Here is an 18,053-nt window from a genome sequence, read left to right as displayed (position 1 = left end):
GTGGCCAAAGAATAATAATTATATGACCATATGCTCTGAATCCTGTTACCCACGTTTGTGGCTCTTTACCAGGCTCTTATTTCCAAACGTTCGTTGTGTTTAAACTCTGGTCGGCTCTTCGTGTTTTTGGACTTCAGCCTCTATAAAAATACCCTTTCGTTTGGGGGGTGAGGGTGCGTTTCCCTAAAATTCATTGTTTTAGGTTGCAGCTATTCAAATTTTGATCTAAATTCTCGAAACTTTCAGTCTGATTTCAATAAAACCAAGCAACTAGGTTGTTCTCTCATTGCCATGCGAGAACTGTTTCGTCTTGGGTCTTAAATTTTCTTCTTTATTGTTCTTCTTGGACTGGATGGCTAAATGGGAGGAGTCTGGCAAAACACCATCGCTGCCCCTGGTAGTTTGACGAGCCCCCCTAGAACACATAGCTGGGTGGGAGCACCCTCCAGCTTCTCAGCACGCGGCTAGCCTTCACTGTCCGTGGAAGCGTGCCATTGATGAGTGAGCTCAGAACCCCAGCTCTTGTGCATCAGAATGTGCACCCAGAAGTTTTCTCTGTCTGCGGGAAGATTTGGTACCTTACGGAAGAGGGGTGGTATTGACACCCCCTTGTCGAACAAGCCTTTCTGAATCTATTACCTGGTAACGTAAATAACATTCCCTGAGGCAATAATGGGTAACAGGATTTTTCTTTAAGTTTTATTTTTAAGTAATCTCTACCACTTGGGTGTGGCTCAGTTGGTGGAGCCCCCGACTTCAGCTCAGGTCATGATCTCCTGGTTTGTGGGTTCAAGCCCCTCGTCAGGCTCTGTGCTGACAGCTCAGAGCCTGGAACTTGCTTCACATTCTGTGTCTCCCTCTCCCTCTCTGCCCCTCCCCCTCTTTTGCTCATTCTCTCTGTCTCTCTCCCTTCCCTCTCTCTCTCTCAAAAATAAATAAACTCTTTTTAAAAATTAATAAAAAGGGGTGCCTGGGTGGCTCAGTTGGTTAAGCGTCCGACTTCAGCTCAGGTCACGATCTCGCGGTCCGTGAGTTCGAGCCCCGCGTCGGGCTCTGTGCTGACTGCTCAGAGCCTGGAGCCTGTTTCCGATTCTGTGTCTCCCTCTCTCTCTCCCCCTCCCCCATTCATGCTCTGTCTCTCTCTGTCTCAAAAATAAATAAATGTTAAAAAAAAAAAAAAAGACTCCCAAACTCTACCAACTGACCCAGCCCAGAGCCCCATGGGTGAGAGGCATTGAGGCTTTGCAATCCTTGGTCCTCCCCTCTGTGAGGTATCTGCAGAATGTACCCGGGCTGGTTAAACAGTGAATGTTCAGAGATGGTCCCTGTGCTTCCTCTTTCAAGCTGTTGCAGCTATAGTGAGGTGAAAACGGTCTCCTTGCCCCTGTATTTGCTGCATGGATTCTGACGCCAGCTGTCCCGCCTCACGCATATAAAAAAATTTAGGAGCACTGGCTTCCCTTTCAAATGCTTACAGCATATTTTGGGACTCCCTTCCCTTGTGTTTTGCTGTAAAATTCATACTCCAAGTATGCTCCGAGCAGTGGAAGAAGTAAAGTGCTTAAAAAGATAATGCACACCCACCATTTGGGCAACACTGGAGAACTTTTTCTTTTGTACATATCTGACTTATTGCTTCTCGTCTCATACCTCACATTTATGAAGCGCCTACTCTGGGCCAGAAACTGTGGCGAGCACCTCACGTGCGTTACGTTCCATAGTCCCCACCGCAGACCTGTGTGATAGGTACTAACATTCTGCTTTTACAGCAAACAAAACGAAAACCTTGCCAGGTAAAGAGAGTAAGTGGGCATATAGCAAGCAAGTGGCCTATGTTGTTCAACGGGTTGCTTTTTTTCTTTTTAATGTGTAAAAACCGTACAAGCCAACCTCCAATGGATCGTTGCCGTAGCCTTTAGAATCCTAAATTAGAATTTTCAGAATCGGGCTTGCCAACCCCTATCAGTACCTTATACACATGAATATTTTGTGTCGGCAAGGGGTGGGGGGAAGAACCAAATATCTTAATGTTGTTTTCATGCATTTCAGATCTCTTACTACTTTCCTCCCAACTTCCTCTTCTGTGTGATTTAAACAAATAATAACAACAGGCGAACTCTTAACGTTCCTGCCAAGACTGTACTTTTTAATGCCTTGGTCACTCTGCTTTCAGCTTAAAACTTCATTTGATTTTCTATATTCTAGGAAAGAGTGAAAGGTACAAAGTGGATGTACATTATTTGAAATTACGAAAATACAGCAAAAAAAAAAAAAAAATTTGACGGCAACCAAAATTGGAAAGTATCTCCATGTCATGAATGAGGGAGCTTTTTCTCTTAATGCTATGAGGTCAAGCCCATTTTTAGAGAGAAGCTTGATTTTTTTATGTGGTAAAGATATTTTACTTTATCTTATTTTTTTTAACGTGTATTTATTTTTGAGACAGCGAGAGAGACAGAGCACGAGCCAGGGAGGGGCAGAGAGAGAGGGAGACAGAGAATCCAAAACAAGCTCCAGGCTCCGAGCTGTCAGCACAGAGCCCAACTCAGGGCTTGAACCCACGAACCGTGAAATCATGACCTGAGCCTCAACCCACTGAGCCACCCAGGCATCCCTAAGATATTTTATTCTAATATAATTTCAACAAAATATTTTGCAATCCATTTAACATAAAATGAATACATATTTACTGCACATCTACTTTGTTCTCAGAATTTAAGGAGAATATAAGCTATACGTGATAAGAAACAGCATCTGCCTAGAGAACGTATAATTTAGTGGATGAGAGAAGATGAACACACTGATAAATTTGATTATACCCAAGGCAGAACTTATTAGGTGTTCTTCTTCTCCTTCCTTCCACTTCTTTAGCAAGACCGAAAATTTGTTCTTTAAAATATGTTGGGGGGTGCCTGGGGGTTCAGCAGCGAAGCGTCCGACTCTTGATTTCAGCTCAGATCGTGATCTCGTGTTTTGTGAGATCAAGCCCCATGTCAGGCTCTGTGTGGACAGTGCAGAGCCTGATTGGGATTCTCTCTCACCCTTTCTCTTTGCTCTTCCCCCAAGTTGTGCGTGCACACACACTCTCTCTCTCTCTCTCTCTCTCTCTCTCTCTCTCTCTCAAAAGTAAATACACTTAAAATAAAATAAGATGAAATGAAATGAAAAATGAAATGAAATGACATGACATGACATGAAATAACATCGTAACTCTGTTCTCTTCGGAGAAGCTTGACTTTGAATTTCAGAGGTAGCCCGGTTTTGTGGTCAGAGACTCTGTTTTTCTTCTGTCGTATTATCTGATTACAACGATTTACTCTTAAACCCGGTTTGAAACGCTGACAGATGCTTCTGTGTTACCCGCTTTAAGGTGCGTCTTTGTGTCCCTCTCATACCAGAGTCATCAGAAGTGGGACCTTCCCTGGTGGTTCACACCACTGTCCCATTTGCAGTCACATACCTGGAGCACAGCACTGAGGACGTGCGGGAGCTAATCTACCAGCAGCTGGAAAGCGTTTTGCCAGGTCTGCCTCAACCAATTGTCACCAAATGCCAGAAGTGGAGATATTCCCAGGTAATCAGAGAATCCAGGGGTATGGGCACAGTTTTCTTAAGCAAACCGACTGGGTCAGCAGAACTGATGATGTTTTTTTCTCATCTTTGCCACTCTGTAGTAAAAGAAATGGACGATCTGATCTCTGGGGCAAATATTTGTTTGCCTCGTACATGGCTGTGAACTTCTACGGGTCTTTTTAGCCTGTTATTTCCCAATAAGCGATGCACGCAATTTCCCCTGGGCTTATGTTCAAAGACTAGCATCTCAAGACTTACACACCCTGAAAATACGGGGTTTCCTATTCAGGCAAGGCAGGTTGTATATCAAAATGCAGCTGTTTCTCTGGGGTTTTTCTAAATCAGTACTGTGGTTATATAGAAACCACTTGAACCTCCCCAGTTTTTTGCAATGTGTTAGATTAACCTTGTTAGTGTATTTCGCTACCACAATTTTCATTTTTGTTAAGTTCCCACTTTGGTTTTGACTGCCGCAAGCAGGGTTCTTTGGGGGACAAAGGTGAATACCTGTAGAATTCAGCTACGCAAGCTGTTTTTCAGGGTTTGATCAACCTACTGATGACTCTACTGGCTCAGACTTCAAGCTCTTTACTCTAAGTAAATGTTGACTTTTGCGACAACCTCTGCATATTCCAACAGAAGTTTGTGAATATTTGTAGAAAAAAATCTTTTGATCTGTAAACTCAGTTGTAAAGCCATTGGGGATAGTGGAGTGAAGGTCAGAGGGAGAAAAGGAGCGGTGACGTGTCTTCCCCAAGATTTCTGAGCCTGTTGATTAACCAATTTATCCGCACTATTGGTTACCCAAAAGCAGTATTGTGAGAAATTGCAGCAGATTTTGTATATTTTAAAGGGCTATCCAAAATCAGAGGAAATGGTAAATTACTTCCTAAAATATGACAGCATGTCTGTGTGTTTACCCGTGTCATCTCAAGTTCAATTATACAGTGAACCTTTGGGGAAAATATTTACTTAAACAGATCATGGTCACTTTAGAAGACTTTCCTCTTTCTTTCTAAAAAGCATTGAAAGATCCCAATAGCTAATGTCTTTAAGTGATACTTAATTCCATTTTAGGTTGACTTGAAAAAGAAGACAGGGAAATCATCTTGTCGGTATAATTTGAAGCTAGATACATTACACAGTCATTTGGCAATTTATAAATATTCCTTTAAAAGAAACAATCGTTTGTGAGTTTCTTCTTGTGATTTCTGCAAAATAATAAACTTAAAAGATGGGCTCAAACCACCTTATGTCTTCAAATTTAATGCGTTAATAGAAATAGATTTGTCCTAACCACAAAATGACCTATTCAAAGTTGTGCAATATCGCAAAATTTAATAAAAAAATATCTGAACACAAAGTACATCCAAGCCGTAGCAATGATTTTTATTACAATTTGGATGTTCTCTCTTGAAATTGTCCCAGTGCGTTTACAGCTCTGTGTCATGAAATCTACGTTGGCTGCAGAGTCTTAAAGGGAGTGAGCTGTTTCATTTAAACTTAGAAGCTTGCATTCTCTACTCTTCTCCTTGCTACCCTTCTCCTAGTAGCCTGAGGGTACAAAGCATAACATTGTCATTTGTGGCAGAAATCTTGCCCATATTGTGAAATAGACGATAGGTAGATAAGTAGGTAGGTAAGTAGATGGATGGATAGATGGATAGATGGATAGATAGATAGATAGATAGATAGATAATCTCCCACACCACCTTAGAAAAAGGAATAGGAATGACAGGTCCAGAGGTATAATAGGATTTAACTAGTTTTCAGTTATTGTTCCCAAGGGAACATTTCTCCAGTGCTTTTCAAAGGTCCGTCATAACCTTTGAAACCTGACATCAGTGTAAGCACCTGTTATTCCCTCACTGTCCCGGAACACCTGAGCTGCCTTCAACAAGTTCATGGATGTATGTGCATGACTGTGGTCTACCATGTGCATAAATGGAAGGGGAGGATTGTGTAGGGGCAGGGACAAAAAAGAAAGAGGAACAACCAACTTGTTCGGAAGTTCCCTTCATTTCTGAGCAGCAGTGTAGTCCCCATAATGGGGAGATCCCACCCCTATTTGCTTCCAGCCTGGATCCCACCCTATGTTTCTTTTCTTCCTCTTCCTCTCCTGTTCCACCCCAAACATCTCCTATCCTTCACACTCTAGCCTCTTCCTTTTCTACCCCCTTTCTGCCAAATGATAAAGCCCCTCAAAACCTCATTTTACAAAACCCTAGAGAGACCACGGGATGGGTGTCCCCTACACCAGGCAGCAGTGAGTGGTGTGGATTCCCCATCCTAGACCCCTCGGGATGGGCTCTTTATCTCCATTCATTTTATCGTTTCCCTTTTTTCTCTTCCTTTGCGTCCCTGCGCTGCATCCTGGTACCCAGTGGCTGTGAAGGGGAGGGGAGAAGAGGGAAAGAGAGAGCAATGATGGGCACCCAGTGTGACAGCCCAGGAGCTGGGCCACTGCGATATGTGATCCCATTTAGTATCAGAAGTAGTCTGATGAGGTGGCTAGTTTTAGCCCACTATAGCAATGAGAAAACCATGGAATGACCTCCCTGAGGTCCCATGACTAGTCATGACAAAGGTAGTCTTCCCAGCCTCTCCGTCCTTCCCTGCTCTTCACGGACCTTCTGTACCATAGGGCTGTGGCCACAAGCCTCCACAAGCTTAGTAGCTGGAAACGACATAAATTTATTACCTTAAGTTCTGGAGGTCAGAAGTTCAAGACCAGTTTTGAAGTGTGGGCAGGCTGTTTTTCTCTCTGTGGTCTCTAGGAGAGGATCCATTTTCTTGCCTGTTACAGTTTTTGCAAGTTGCCCACATTCCTTGGCTCGGAGCCCTTCCCGCACCTTCAGAGCCAGGGGCAGCCGGTCAAGTCCTTGTTGTGCGTCACTGTGGCCCTCGCTTTTGCCCCTACTCTTCCTTTGACGACCTTGTGATTACTTTGGGCTCGCCTAGATAATCCAGGAAAATCTCCCCATCCGGGGTCCAAGTGATTACCAACGTTTATTCCAGCTGCAACCTTAATGCTCCCTCAGCATTCACAGATGCTGGGGATTAGGATGCGGCCATCTTTGGTAGAGGCAGCATGATTTCTGTCTACCACACCCTCTTTCCCCCAGACTTCCCTCGGTACGTTCCTTTAGGAGGCAGTACCTCCTAACCTCATCAAACCTCTGGGGAGAGCATCACCCTTTAGGGCTCAAGCCACTCCCAGGAAGTGGCTGCTCTCCCATGCCCAGGGCTGCCTCTAATGTGACTTGCCCACGGTGGCAGGGGGCAGTGAAAGATGTCTGCTCATTATTCATTTGGCTACTCATTTACTCAATAAGCACTTAACAAATGCCCTCGGCGTGCCTGGGACTCTGCTCATAGAACCCTGCAGACGAGGATTTGCTGATGGCCTTCTCCTAAGACACGAAGTTGAATTTTTGGTCTTGAGTAAGAAAATGGTGCATTCTTGTGGGCGCTGCTCTGCCGGGAGAAAAGAGGCGGATGAAGGAGGAAGGCGTGTGTGAAAGACTTGGGAGCCACTCGGTGCCTCCCATGTGAGTTCGAATAACACGCTTGAATAGGTGGTTTGAACAAATGTAGTGAAGCAATGGCAGGTTTTCCTGGTTCTTAGTCTTCCCGTTGGTGCTCTTTGCCGTCCATAATTGAGCTGTTTATCCAGTTAGTATAACTTGATGTCTAAGCTGGGATGCATTGTGTTAAGATTTCTGTAACTGGTGTGATACATTAGCCCTTTCAGGAGGAGAGTAGTAACTAAAAATGGCTTCCGGCATACCTGGATGGGACGTGGTGATCAGTTTGAGGGCCCCGAAACTCACTCCTATTTGCTGTGCTTTCCCTTGTTCTGGGGCTCATCGTGAAGCCTTTCTCAAACTAGAGGAAATGTCTGATTTGCTTGTGAGTAACTCTGCTTTTCCGCACATTCTTTAGTCCCCCAAAATACCAGTGGCCCTTTCCCCCACTTTATTTAGCGCACCCATGAATTATGTTCTTCAAAAAAAAAACAAAGCAAAGCAAAACAAAACAAAACACTGAATGCGTTTTCAAATACCAAGGAAATCAATCAGAAGAGGAATTTAAGGGGCGGGGAAAGAGAAGAGGGAGGTGGTGAATGAATGAGTACATCGGTATCTTTGACAAAATACACGGATGCGTACTAGCCTCTTAAGCTTTTGCGGCACGATTAGTAATAAGGTATCTTCTGTAGTTACATTTCTTTACGTGGCCCTTTTCCCTGAGATTATGCCTTCTCTCTCCCCAGTGGCAGTCCATTCATATTTTTTTAGAAGAAGCATGAGTTCTTTAAGAACCTGATAAATGCTATGAGCATGGAGGTTCCCATCATTTCAAAATATACACGTACACAGGACCACAAAAATTGCATACAATTATGAGGATTTATAAGCAACCCAAGGTCCTCCCTCGAGTCCAGCATTAAGAGCACCTGCTATAAACGTTATACTAGTATGACCTGCATAAATCAAGAGCCCCTCATGGCCCGGTCTTGTGTTGCGCTCAAAGAAACACCATTCCGCAACCAAAAGAAATTTAAAATACGGGCATACCTTGTTTTATGGGACTTGGCTTTAGCGTGTCGCAGATACTGTGTTATTTACAAATTTAAGATTTCTGGCAATGCTGGGTCAAGCAAATTTATCAGCACTGGTTGTTTGTTTGTTTGTTTCCCAATGAAATTTCCTCACTTTGCGTCTCTGTGTCACATTTTGGTAATTGTCACAATATCTTCAACTTTTTCATTATTATGATATTTATTGTGGTGATCTGTGCTCAGTGGTTAGGACTCACTGAAAGCTCAGATGATGGTTAACATTTTGTACCAATAAGGTATGTACATTTTTAAAGACATGATGCTATTGCATAATTAACTGACTACAGTATGGTATAAACATAACTTTCATACGCGTGGAAAACCAAAAAAAGTCATTTGACTTGCTTTATTGTGATACTCGTTTTATTGCGGCTTTATTTTTAGAGCCTGTGGCCTTAGCCACCACACAACACAGCCCATCTAAAAACAGATATAGGGGCACCTGGGTGGTTCAGTCAGTTGAGCATCCAACTCTTGATCTTGGCTCAGGTCATGATCTCACGGTTCAGGAGATCAAGCCCCATGTGGGGCTGTCAGCGCAGATCCTGCTTGTGATTCACTCTCTCCCTCTCTGCCCCTCCCCCACTTGCACTTGTTCTCTCTCTCAAAATAAATAAATAAACATTAGAAAAATAACAACAGGGCGCCTGGGTGGTTCAGTCAGTTAGGTGTCCGACTTCGGCTCAGGTCACGATTCAGCGGTTCATGAGTTTGAGCCCCGCATCGGGCTCTGTGCTGATAGCTCGGAGCCTGGAGCCTGCTTCGGATTCTATGTCTCCCTCCCCTGCTCATTCTCTCTTTCTGTCTCTCTCTCTCTGTCTCTGTCTCTGTCTGTCTGTCTCTCTTTCTCAAAAATAAGTAAACATCTGGGGCGCCTGGGTGGCGCAGTCGGTTAAGCGTCCGACTTCAGCCAGGTCACGATCTCGCGGTCCGGGAGTTCGAGCCCCGCGTCGGGCTCTGGGCTGATGGCTCGGAGCCTGGAGCCTGTTTCCGATTCTGTGTCTCCCTCTCTCTCTGCCCCTCCCCCGTTCATGCTCTGTCTCTCTCTGTCCCAAAAATAAATAAATGTTGGAAAAAAAAATTTAAAAAAAAAAAAAAAAAAAAAAAAAAAAAAAAAATAAGTAAACATCAAACAAAAACCTTTTCTTAATAAAATAGATGGCCAATTTTGACACTTTTCTTTAATGTTTTTATTCTATTTATGTAACTCAAGAAATATAGACACTTACATTTGTCTGTTTTTAATGTGGCTGGTAAGCTGATTCTAAAAACATTTAGGAAAAAGCTGGTACACCTCAAAGACATTGGCCAGTGCACTGTCACAGATTTAAACATACAGCCTTCTAGGATAGGTACTTTGAAAAAGAAATAATCATTGTACAGTAATCAAGTACATCCCGTGTGTTGCTTTGTAGTTTATTTCCACGATGAAATCATGCTCTATCGCTCATCCTGTCCCTGGTCCTGTAATTTTCCCCCCATATCTGTGCTTTATAATTTCTGGATTTTTAACGAGGCGATTATGATCTTGGACCTTGGAGTCAGACAGATTTAGGTTCAAAGCTGGGCGCCTGGTGTGCTCTGAGCGAGCTAGACTTGATGCTCGGAGCCCCAGGGCCTGTGGTGAATGGTGACATCTGAACCTACCCCACAGCGGTTGTCGTTGGGACGAAAGGAGACAACACAGTAGAAAACGTTTACTGCAGATGCCAGGACACAGCAAGTTCTGAGTAGGTTTTACTACACAGGGATGGCAAGAGGAAGAAGGGAAGGAGTGGGGTCATTTCTTACTAGCTTAGCTCGTGCATCCCTTGTTTTTGTCCTCGACTCCCTCTCTTCGTGGCCACATGCTTTTCACTTCGTGGCCTCCTTTTTCACTTCTCTTACTGTCTTTTCTGTTTCTCTCTTTTCTGCACTCTCCACTTCAGTTACGCAAATAGCTGTGGACAGGCATGTTTCTGAAGGACTGAGTCAATGCCAGGGGCTGTGACGGTCACACCATAAGGACTGTTGAATGACATCAGAGCAAGGTGAGACCAAAGAGGTGGATGTCTATGGATGCAAAGAACTCTTTGTCAATTAGTTGTTTGGTTTTTTTTTAAGTTTATGGATTTTTCAGCTTCTTGCCATTTGTTCCCAGACCAACTTGCACATTTTTTAGAGTTTGGTCGTTTAGCACACTTATGCCATGAGTCAACATTTCCTGGAGTGAAATTACGGCCACAAGAGCACTCTTGCCGAGGTGCCGTAAGTTTACGGGAACGTACGGAGAGCCCAAACAGGCCCTCCGGGATCAGTGGACTATGGCATGACCCAATCCGTCAACAGCTAGTCATGGAACAGGTGTCAGTCCTAAGCATTCCATTGAGTCATCTCCCACCTCTTTGTCACTGGCCCCTAACTAATGAGTTGCTTCAGTTTATTAGGAGGTAGCTGCATATAGGTGAGATCATTGGCTGAGAAATTCTGGTCATTGAATTAGGGATGTACAGTCACAGTTTAAATGAAGTTTATATGAGCAGAGATTTCCCCTCCTCACAAAATTCCATATTCTGTGAGCTATTAAATGTTTTAACACATGCATTTAATTAAATCATTTTTTCTTAAGTACTCATGAGACTAATCCTGCCTGTATTCAGTGTGACGCTTTTTCAGAAGAACTAATTATTTTGAGCAGCATTGCTTTATAGAAAGCTTTTTAAAGCAGTCTGTGTCCAAATGCTGTATATATTCATCTGCAGTCAGTATTACTACTTAAAACTTGATGGCGGATGTTATTTATGGGTGTGGATACCCTGAGAGAAATAGACCCTATTCCAGCACATTTCCATAAAGGGTAAGTCTCTTTGGTCTTTAGGATAGACCTCAGTATTATGCTATACAAACAGCAAACAAAAGTTTTGCTGACATACACTATTTATATCCACATTAGAAACTAATGATGTACATTTGGGGTGCCTGGGTGGCTCAGTTGATTAGGTGTCTGACTTCAGCTCAGGTCGTGATCTCAAGTCCGTGAGTTCAGGCCCCGCATTGGGCTCTGTGCTGACAGCTCAGAGCCTGGAGCCTGCTTCGGATTCTGTGTCTCCCTCTCTCTCTACCCCACCCCTGCTCATGCTCTGTCTCTCTCTGTCTCAAAAATAAATAAAAACATTAAAAAAAATTTTTTAGGGGCGCCTGGGTGGCTCAGTTGGTTGAGCCTCCGACTTCAGCTCAGGTCACGATCTCGTGGCTCATGAGTTTGAGTCCTGCGTCGGGCTTTGGGCTGACGGCTCAGAGCCTGGAGCCCGCTTCGGATTCTGTGTCTCCCTCTCTCTCTGCCCCTCCCCCGCTCATGCTCTGTCTCTCTCTCCCTCTCTGTCAAAAATAAATAAAACATTAAAAAAAATTTTTTTTTAATTTTTTTAAAGAAATTAATGATGTACATTCATGTTTCCATTTCACACACATATATTGAGCTCCTACTCTAAATCAGACATCATACAGCTTTCTGAAGACTCAAAGACAGCTCCCTTCCTTCAAGGAGCTTCCTATATAATCAGGAAAACTGACTAAGAATCAGATAACCATGATATAGCACAATTTGCTGAAAGAAAGGTGTGTATAATATTGTCTTGAATGCAGAGCGGTTTGAGGTGAGAGTGGTAATTCGTAGTTTCCTAAGAGAAGATGTGTCTTGAGCTGATTCCTACAAAATGAAGTCAAACTGGCAAAGGGAATGACGTTAGCATGATATTCTAGCAAGACATGCACTTTCCCAGAGGCAGGAGAGTGAAAGGTGCACTCTTTGTTTGTACCTGGGTCTTTGCCATCATCTTTTATAGCATTTTTAAAAACATGACAGGGGCGCCTGGGTGGCGCAGTCGGTTAAGCGTCCGACTTCAGCCAGGTCACGATCTCGCGGTCCGTGAGTTCGAGCCCCGCGTCGGGCTCTGGGCTGATGGCTCAGAGCCTGGAGCCTGTTTCCGATTCTGTGTCTCCCTCTCTCTCTGCCCCTCCCCCGTTCATGCTCTGTCTCTCTCTGTCCCAAAAATAAATAAATGTTGAAAAAAAATTTTTTTTTAAAAAACATGACAGTGCACATCATCGTTTTATTACACTATGTATGTGTGTGTGTGTGTTCATTATATATTCTATATATATTCATTCTCTCTGTGTGTGTCTCAAAAAAGTCGTTTATTCATCCCCTACCCCACTCTGTGTAGCTGATCGCGCTTTATGCTTAACTCGCTCAGTCTCCATCCACCCTGTGGAGGGTCTGCTTCTCCATTGCACAGACGATGTGGGGAAATAGAGGCTCAGTCCCTCGTGTGAGGCTCTTCCCCTGGGAAGTGGCCAAACTGGGATTCAAACACAGGCATTCAGACACCTCCCTCGACTGCCAGTAATTGCTTGAGCTCTGGCTTTCCCCCAATTATGACACATTCTTCTGTCATCGTTCTTTCGCTGCCGTCAGCTACAAATAATAGTTAACATTTTTGCTCTGGTTTTAGAAAACACTTTTATACTTCTTTTCATTTGATCCTCATGACAATTCTGACAGATCAGGAAGTAAATATTACTCTCTTTGCTTTAAATGAAGAAACTGAGGCTCGTGGCGCATGGTTTTGCCTAACGTGATGCCACTAATAAGTCGAAAAATAGAAACTGGAACATCTCATTTTAGATTCGAAAACCCATGACTCGCACTGTGTACAGAAAGGAACTAAACATGGATCATAGACCATAAAACCTTAAACTATAAAACTTCTAGATGAAAACATAGGAGGAAATCTTTATGATCTTGGTTTTGGCAAGCATTTCTTCAATGAGACACAAAAAGCAGAAACCATAAAATAATAAATTGATAAATTGGGCTTGATGAAAATTTAAAACCGTGTCTTTGAAAGACACTGTTAAGAAAATGAAGTGACAAGACACAGACTTGGAGAAAAAACATACATGTGATAAAAGACTAGTATCCAGAATATATGAAGAACTGTCACAAATCAGTAATAAGAAAACAAATGACCCAGTTATTTAAAAATGGACAAAAGATTTGAAAGAGCACTTCACTAAAGAAGAGATAGAAATATAGCCATGGACATGTAAGAGTTCTACAATGAAAACTATAAAGCATTGCTGAAAGAAATTAAAGACTTAAATATAGGAAAATACACTGTGTGTTCATAGATTGGGAGACTTACTTATTTTTTTAAGTAAACTCTATGTCCCTCGTGGGGCTGAAACTCATGATCTCAAGATCAAGGGTCACATGCTCTATCAATTGAGCCAGCCAGGTGCCCCAGGAGACTTAATATTTTTAAGATGGCAATATTACCCAAAGTGATCTACAGATTTATTGTAATTGCTATCAAACTCCCACTGGCTTTTTCAGAAATACCCCAAAATTTGTATGGAGTTGCAAGTGACCCCAAATAGCCAAAACAATCTCAAAAAAAGAAAGCTAGAAGACTCATACCTTCTGATTCCCAAACTTACTACGAAGCTACCCTAATCCAAACAATGTGGTAATGGCATAAGAATAGACATATAGATTAATGGAATAGAACCACGACTCTGGAAATGAATGCACACCTATGATCAATTGATTTCTGATAAGTTTCCAAAAACATTCAATGGAAAACAACAGTCTACACTGTGGTGGGACAACTGGATATCCACATACAAAAGAACGAAGCTGGACCCTGAACTCACACCACACGCAAAAATTCACCCAAGTGGATTAAAAACCTAACTGTACAAGCTAAAACCATAAAAATCTTAGAAGAAAACGTAAGGGTAAATATTCACCCTTGGCAATGGTTTCTTTGACATAACATCAAAAGCATAAGCAAGAGAAAAAGTAAATAACATGGACTTCATCAAAATGTCACAACTTGTGTGCATCCAAGAATTATCAAGAAAGCAAAAAGATAACCCATAGAATGGGAGAAAATATTTGTGAATCATTTATATGATAAGGGTCTACAATCCAGGATGCATAAAGAACTCTTATAAAAACTCAACTGCAAACCATCAAGCAATCAATTTTAAAATGGGTCAAGGACTTGAGTAGACATTTCTCCAAAGAAGAGATACAAATGGTCAGCCAGCCCATGAAAAGATGCCCAATGTCCTTAGTCATTAGGGAAATGCACGTTAAAACTGTAATGAGATACCATTCCCACCCACTAGGATGACTGTAATTTGAAAAAAAGGAAAGAAAAAGGAAAAGAACAAATGCTGGTAAGGATGTGGATAAACTGGAATGCTCCTGCCTTCCTGGCTAGAATATAAAATGGTTTGGACACTAGAACACGGTTTGGCAGTCCCTCAATAAATCGTACATAGAATTGCAATATGACCAAACTATTTTCCTCCCGTATACCCAAAAGAATTGAAAACGTGTGTTCAAACAAAACCGTATACACAAACAACTTATAGCACTGTTCACGATAACTAAAGATGGAGACAGCGCGGATATCCATCACGGACATGAATGAATAAACAAAATATGGCATGTCCGTAAGATGGACTATTATTCAGCCATGAAAAGCAATGAATATACCTCAATTAAAAAAATCACTTGTTAGGTGGGAAATATGTCTTCAACATATTTCTAAGAAGAAGACCTATGGGAAATTATACAGAAATATACATATTAAACATTTGAAGGACAAAAAAAGGCAATGAGACACTGATAGATGCTACAACGTGGATGAATGTTGAAACCATCATGCTAAGTGAAAGAAACCAGCAGACACAAAGGCTACATCTTGAATGATTCCATTTATATGAAATGTCTCGAATAGGCAAACCCATAGAGACAGAAAGCAGATAAGTGTTTGCCAGTGGCTATTATGATAGCCACAAAAAAGAAGAGATTGGATGGCAAAAAAATGCTGAACATCATCGGTCATCAGGGAAATGTAAATTAAAACCCCCATGAGATGCCATGGAACACCTAGTAGAGTGGCTCAAATCAGAAACTCTGAAGGTACCGGGCACTGGCAAGGATGTCAATGGAATCCTCACGTGTCACTGCGGGAATGTGGAATGGCCCCAACCCCTTTGGAAAAGAGTTTCACAGTTTCCTACAAAGTTAAATATACACTTACCATCTGACCCAAGGACCCCACCCTTCAGGATTTATCCAAGAGAAATGAAGGCATGCATCCACATAAAAACTTATTTGCAAATGCTCATAGCAGCTTTATTAATAATTGCCAAAAAAAAAACCCCAAAAAACCCTGGAAATAACCCAAGTATTAACCACCTGGTAAATGGGCAAAAGGTTGCACATCCGTAAATGAAAAAATACTCAGTAATAAAATGAAGCAAGCCACTACTATCTACAATAGCATGAGTGAATCTCAGAAGCATTATCTTAGCAAAAGAAGCCATGCTCAAAGGCTGTCTATTGTATCATTCTACCTGTATGGCTTCCTGGAATAGGCAAAATTGTAGGGACAGAAAACTGATCAATGGTTGCCAGGGGCTATGATTGGGACAAGGGAATGAACTACAAAGGGGCACAAGGGAAATGGGGGGGGGGGCGGGGGGGGCGGGTGACAGAAATGTTCTTTATATTGTATTTGTGGTAGTTAACACGACTGTGTATACTGTTGAAATTTATAGAACAGTGAGCATAAAAAGGGTGAATTTCACTGCATATAAATCACACCCAATTAAGCTGGTTTTTAAAACCCCTGGTTTTTTTATCCTCCATTATTGTCTCTCTGAGGAGCACAAGTGTTGATTCTTTTAATATCACAGTATTAACAGTAGAAAGGAGGTTGTTTCTGGATCCGAAGATCAAAATGGCGGCAATCTTTTGGCCAAAATTCTCGCAGCGCAAACAAAAAGCTGTTGGGGCCATTCAGCACGAGTGAGGATCAGAAAGAAATAATGGCCATTCTTCTGGGTCCTCAGGAAGAGGACGGGAAATGGAGTGGGAGAAGGGACAAGGATTGAACTGGTGGGGAATTGAACAGCTGTTAAACGGGGGAGAAGTAGTGATTAGGCTCACTTGAGTAGGAAGGATGATTTTAGATTTATGTCCAGACGCACAAATCGAAAGCATGTTTGGCCCTCTGCATCCTAGGATGCCAAGCAATCGGATCCTTTGAGACACTGTGGTGCAACATTTATATTTAGGCAAAAACAAAAGGATCCCCATCTGGTAGGTCACCTCATGGCTAGGAAGTGGTGTCTGTGCCCTCAGCCCCCTCCGCAGGCTCGGTAACTGCTAGGAACACGACACATGCTTGAAGAGTTAATGCGTGCATGTACGAAAACTTGCTGAAGGGCAGGACAATTTTCTATTAAATTAAAAACTCTAAAGGGGACTGTAATGCGACTGTTGTTTCGTCTGTTATTACTGCAACAGCACTAGAGAAAACAGTATCTCATTCTTTATTGTGTACTTGTGAACAACTCCTCATCAAAACAGACCGCTCCGGTGATTCCTGGACTTTGAAAGGTAGAATAGATCTAAACGGATTTAATGCGGACTTCAGGAATTGAATATACAATTTCAGCAAAGTGCGTCCTTCGCAGTTGAAGCCCCCACTAGAGCTGCCGCGTGGATCATATAATTGATTTGTGGCACTTTCTGCCTGCATCTACCCCATGGTTTATTAAAATAGAATAGACAAATACCAATAAAGTGAAAAGCTCCACTGAGGATTGGCCAAACCACATCACTTTCTTCCCATATAGGGTATTCCAACCAATAGTCATTTTACAGCGGCTCTCTGTGGTACCAGATACACAGCCCCGCAGCCAGGAGCCCACAACACAAGCAAACTTTCCCCTAAAGCACGACAAAGAAACGGGCTTATGAAATCACCATTAAATATAATAGAACACCGGAGAGACGAATAGAACAGGAGCAAGATGAGATAATGATCATAACACGTAAGAACCAATTAGAAATGTACCATCTCTGCGGGAAAGCACCCGTGTGTTGATAAAGCTCTTTATGAATATTAAGTACTGTAACTAAGATAATATAGGACTGAGAGCCTCAAAAATCAGTGGCCAAAAGGAGTGCAATCTTTTTTAAGGAAATATATCTAAAAATAGACTAAGCGGAATAATCAGCACTCCAATTTATCATGATTATCCCAGTTCTCAGTATCACTTATCTTCAATAATATGCAACGTATGGTTAAGAAATAACCCGTATCATCACTTTTCTTAATAATACAGCAAATATATTCCATATGTGTATGATTTCTGGCTGCACCACAAAAATCTGAGCACAGAGAGTTGACTGTTCTATGAGAGAAATTTTTTTTAATATAGACATAGATTGGCTAGGTCACCCAGAAAAATTGGTTTCTTTTCTCCCTGACACCTATAGCTTTCTAGAATATATTCACTGTGTCCCAGGAAAGAAAATTATATAAAGGATTATTTAGTAACTATGTCTGCACAGGCTCACCGCAGCTTTGACATTAAACTGGAAATATCATGGACCATGTCACTAGGGTCTCCATTTTTAAAAATAAAGGCAGGGGTACCTGGGTGGCTCAGCTGGTTAAGCGTCCAACTCTTTGGCTCAGGTTGTGGGATCGAGCCCCGCGTTGGGCTCCTCGCTGATGTGGATCCTGCTTAAGATTCTCTGTCACCCTCTTCCCTCTCGCCTGCTCATGCTCTCTCTCTCTCTCTCTCTCTCTCTGTCAAAATAAATAAACATTAAAAAAAGAAAAGACAAACATCTATAGATCCTATCACACACATATGCATATTCATACGTGCACGCTCATCTAGTGATATCTTACACACTTCCCAGGGTGTCGTTAACAGTAAGTAGCATTTTATAAGGTGAGGCTGAATTGTCTGGGTGGGAAGCCATCTTCGTTCGCTC

The 18,053-nt window shown here is 42.3% G+C and overlaps 1 protein-coding gene across 12 annotated transcripts in view; it reads left to right on the top strand.

Annotated features, from left to right (window-relative positions):
* Positions 1 to 18,053, top strand: part of RNLS (renalase, FAD dependent amine oxidase) — a 321,158-nt gene that overhangs the window by 232,064 nt on the left and 71,041 nt on the right. For 8 of the 12 annotated variants that reach the window (XM_047825154.1, XM_047825146.1, XM_047825147.1 and 5 more), the window contains exon 6: positions 3,399 to 3,574. The exons of 1 other annotated variant lie outside the window; for it this stretch is intronic. In XM_047825154.1, the coding sequence (XP_047681110.1) occupies positions 3,399 to 3,574 (176 nt within the window). Of the gene's footprint in view, positions 1 to 3,398; positions 3,575 to 3,674; positions 4,952 to 10,125; positions 10,715 to 18,053 lie in introns of those variants that run through there. 3 more of the 12 variants (XM_047825156.1, XM_047825157.1, XM_047825151.1) reach the window with 3 other exon arrangements.

Source organism: Prionailurus viverrinus, chromosome D2 (genome assembly GCF_022837055.1).
Source record: "Prionailurus viverrinus isolate Anna chromosome D2, UM_Priviv_1.0, whole genome shotgun sequence".
NCBI lineage: Eukaryota > Metazoa > Chordata > Mammalia > Carnivora > Felidae > Prionailurus > Prionailurus viverrinus.
Note: the sequence above shows the minus strand (reverse complement) of the source record. Positions and strands in the feature narration are given on the sequence as shown.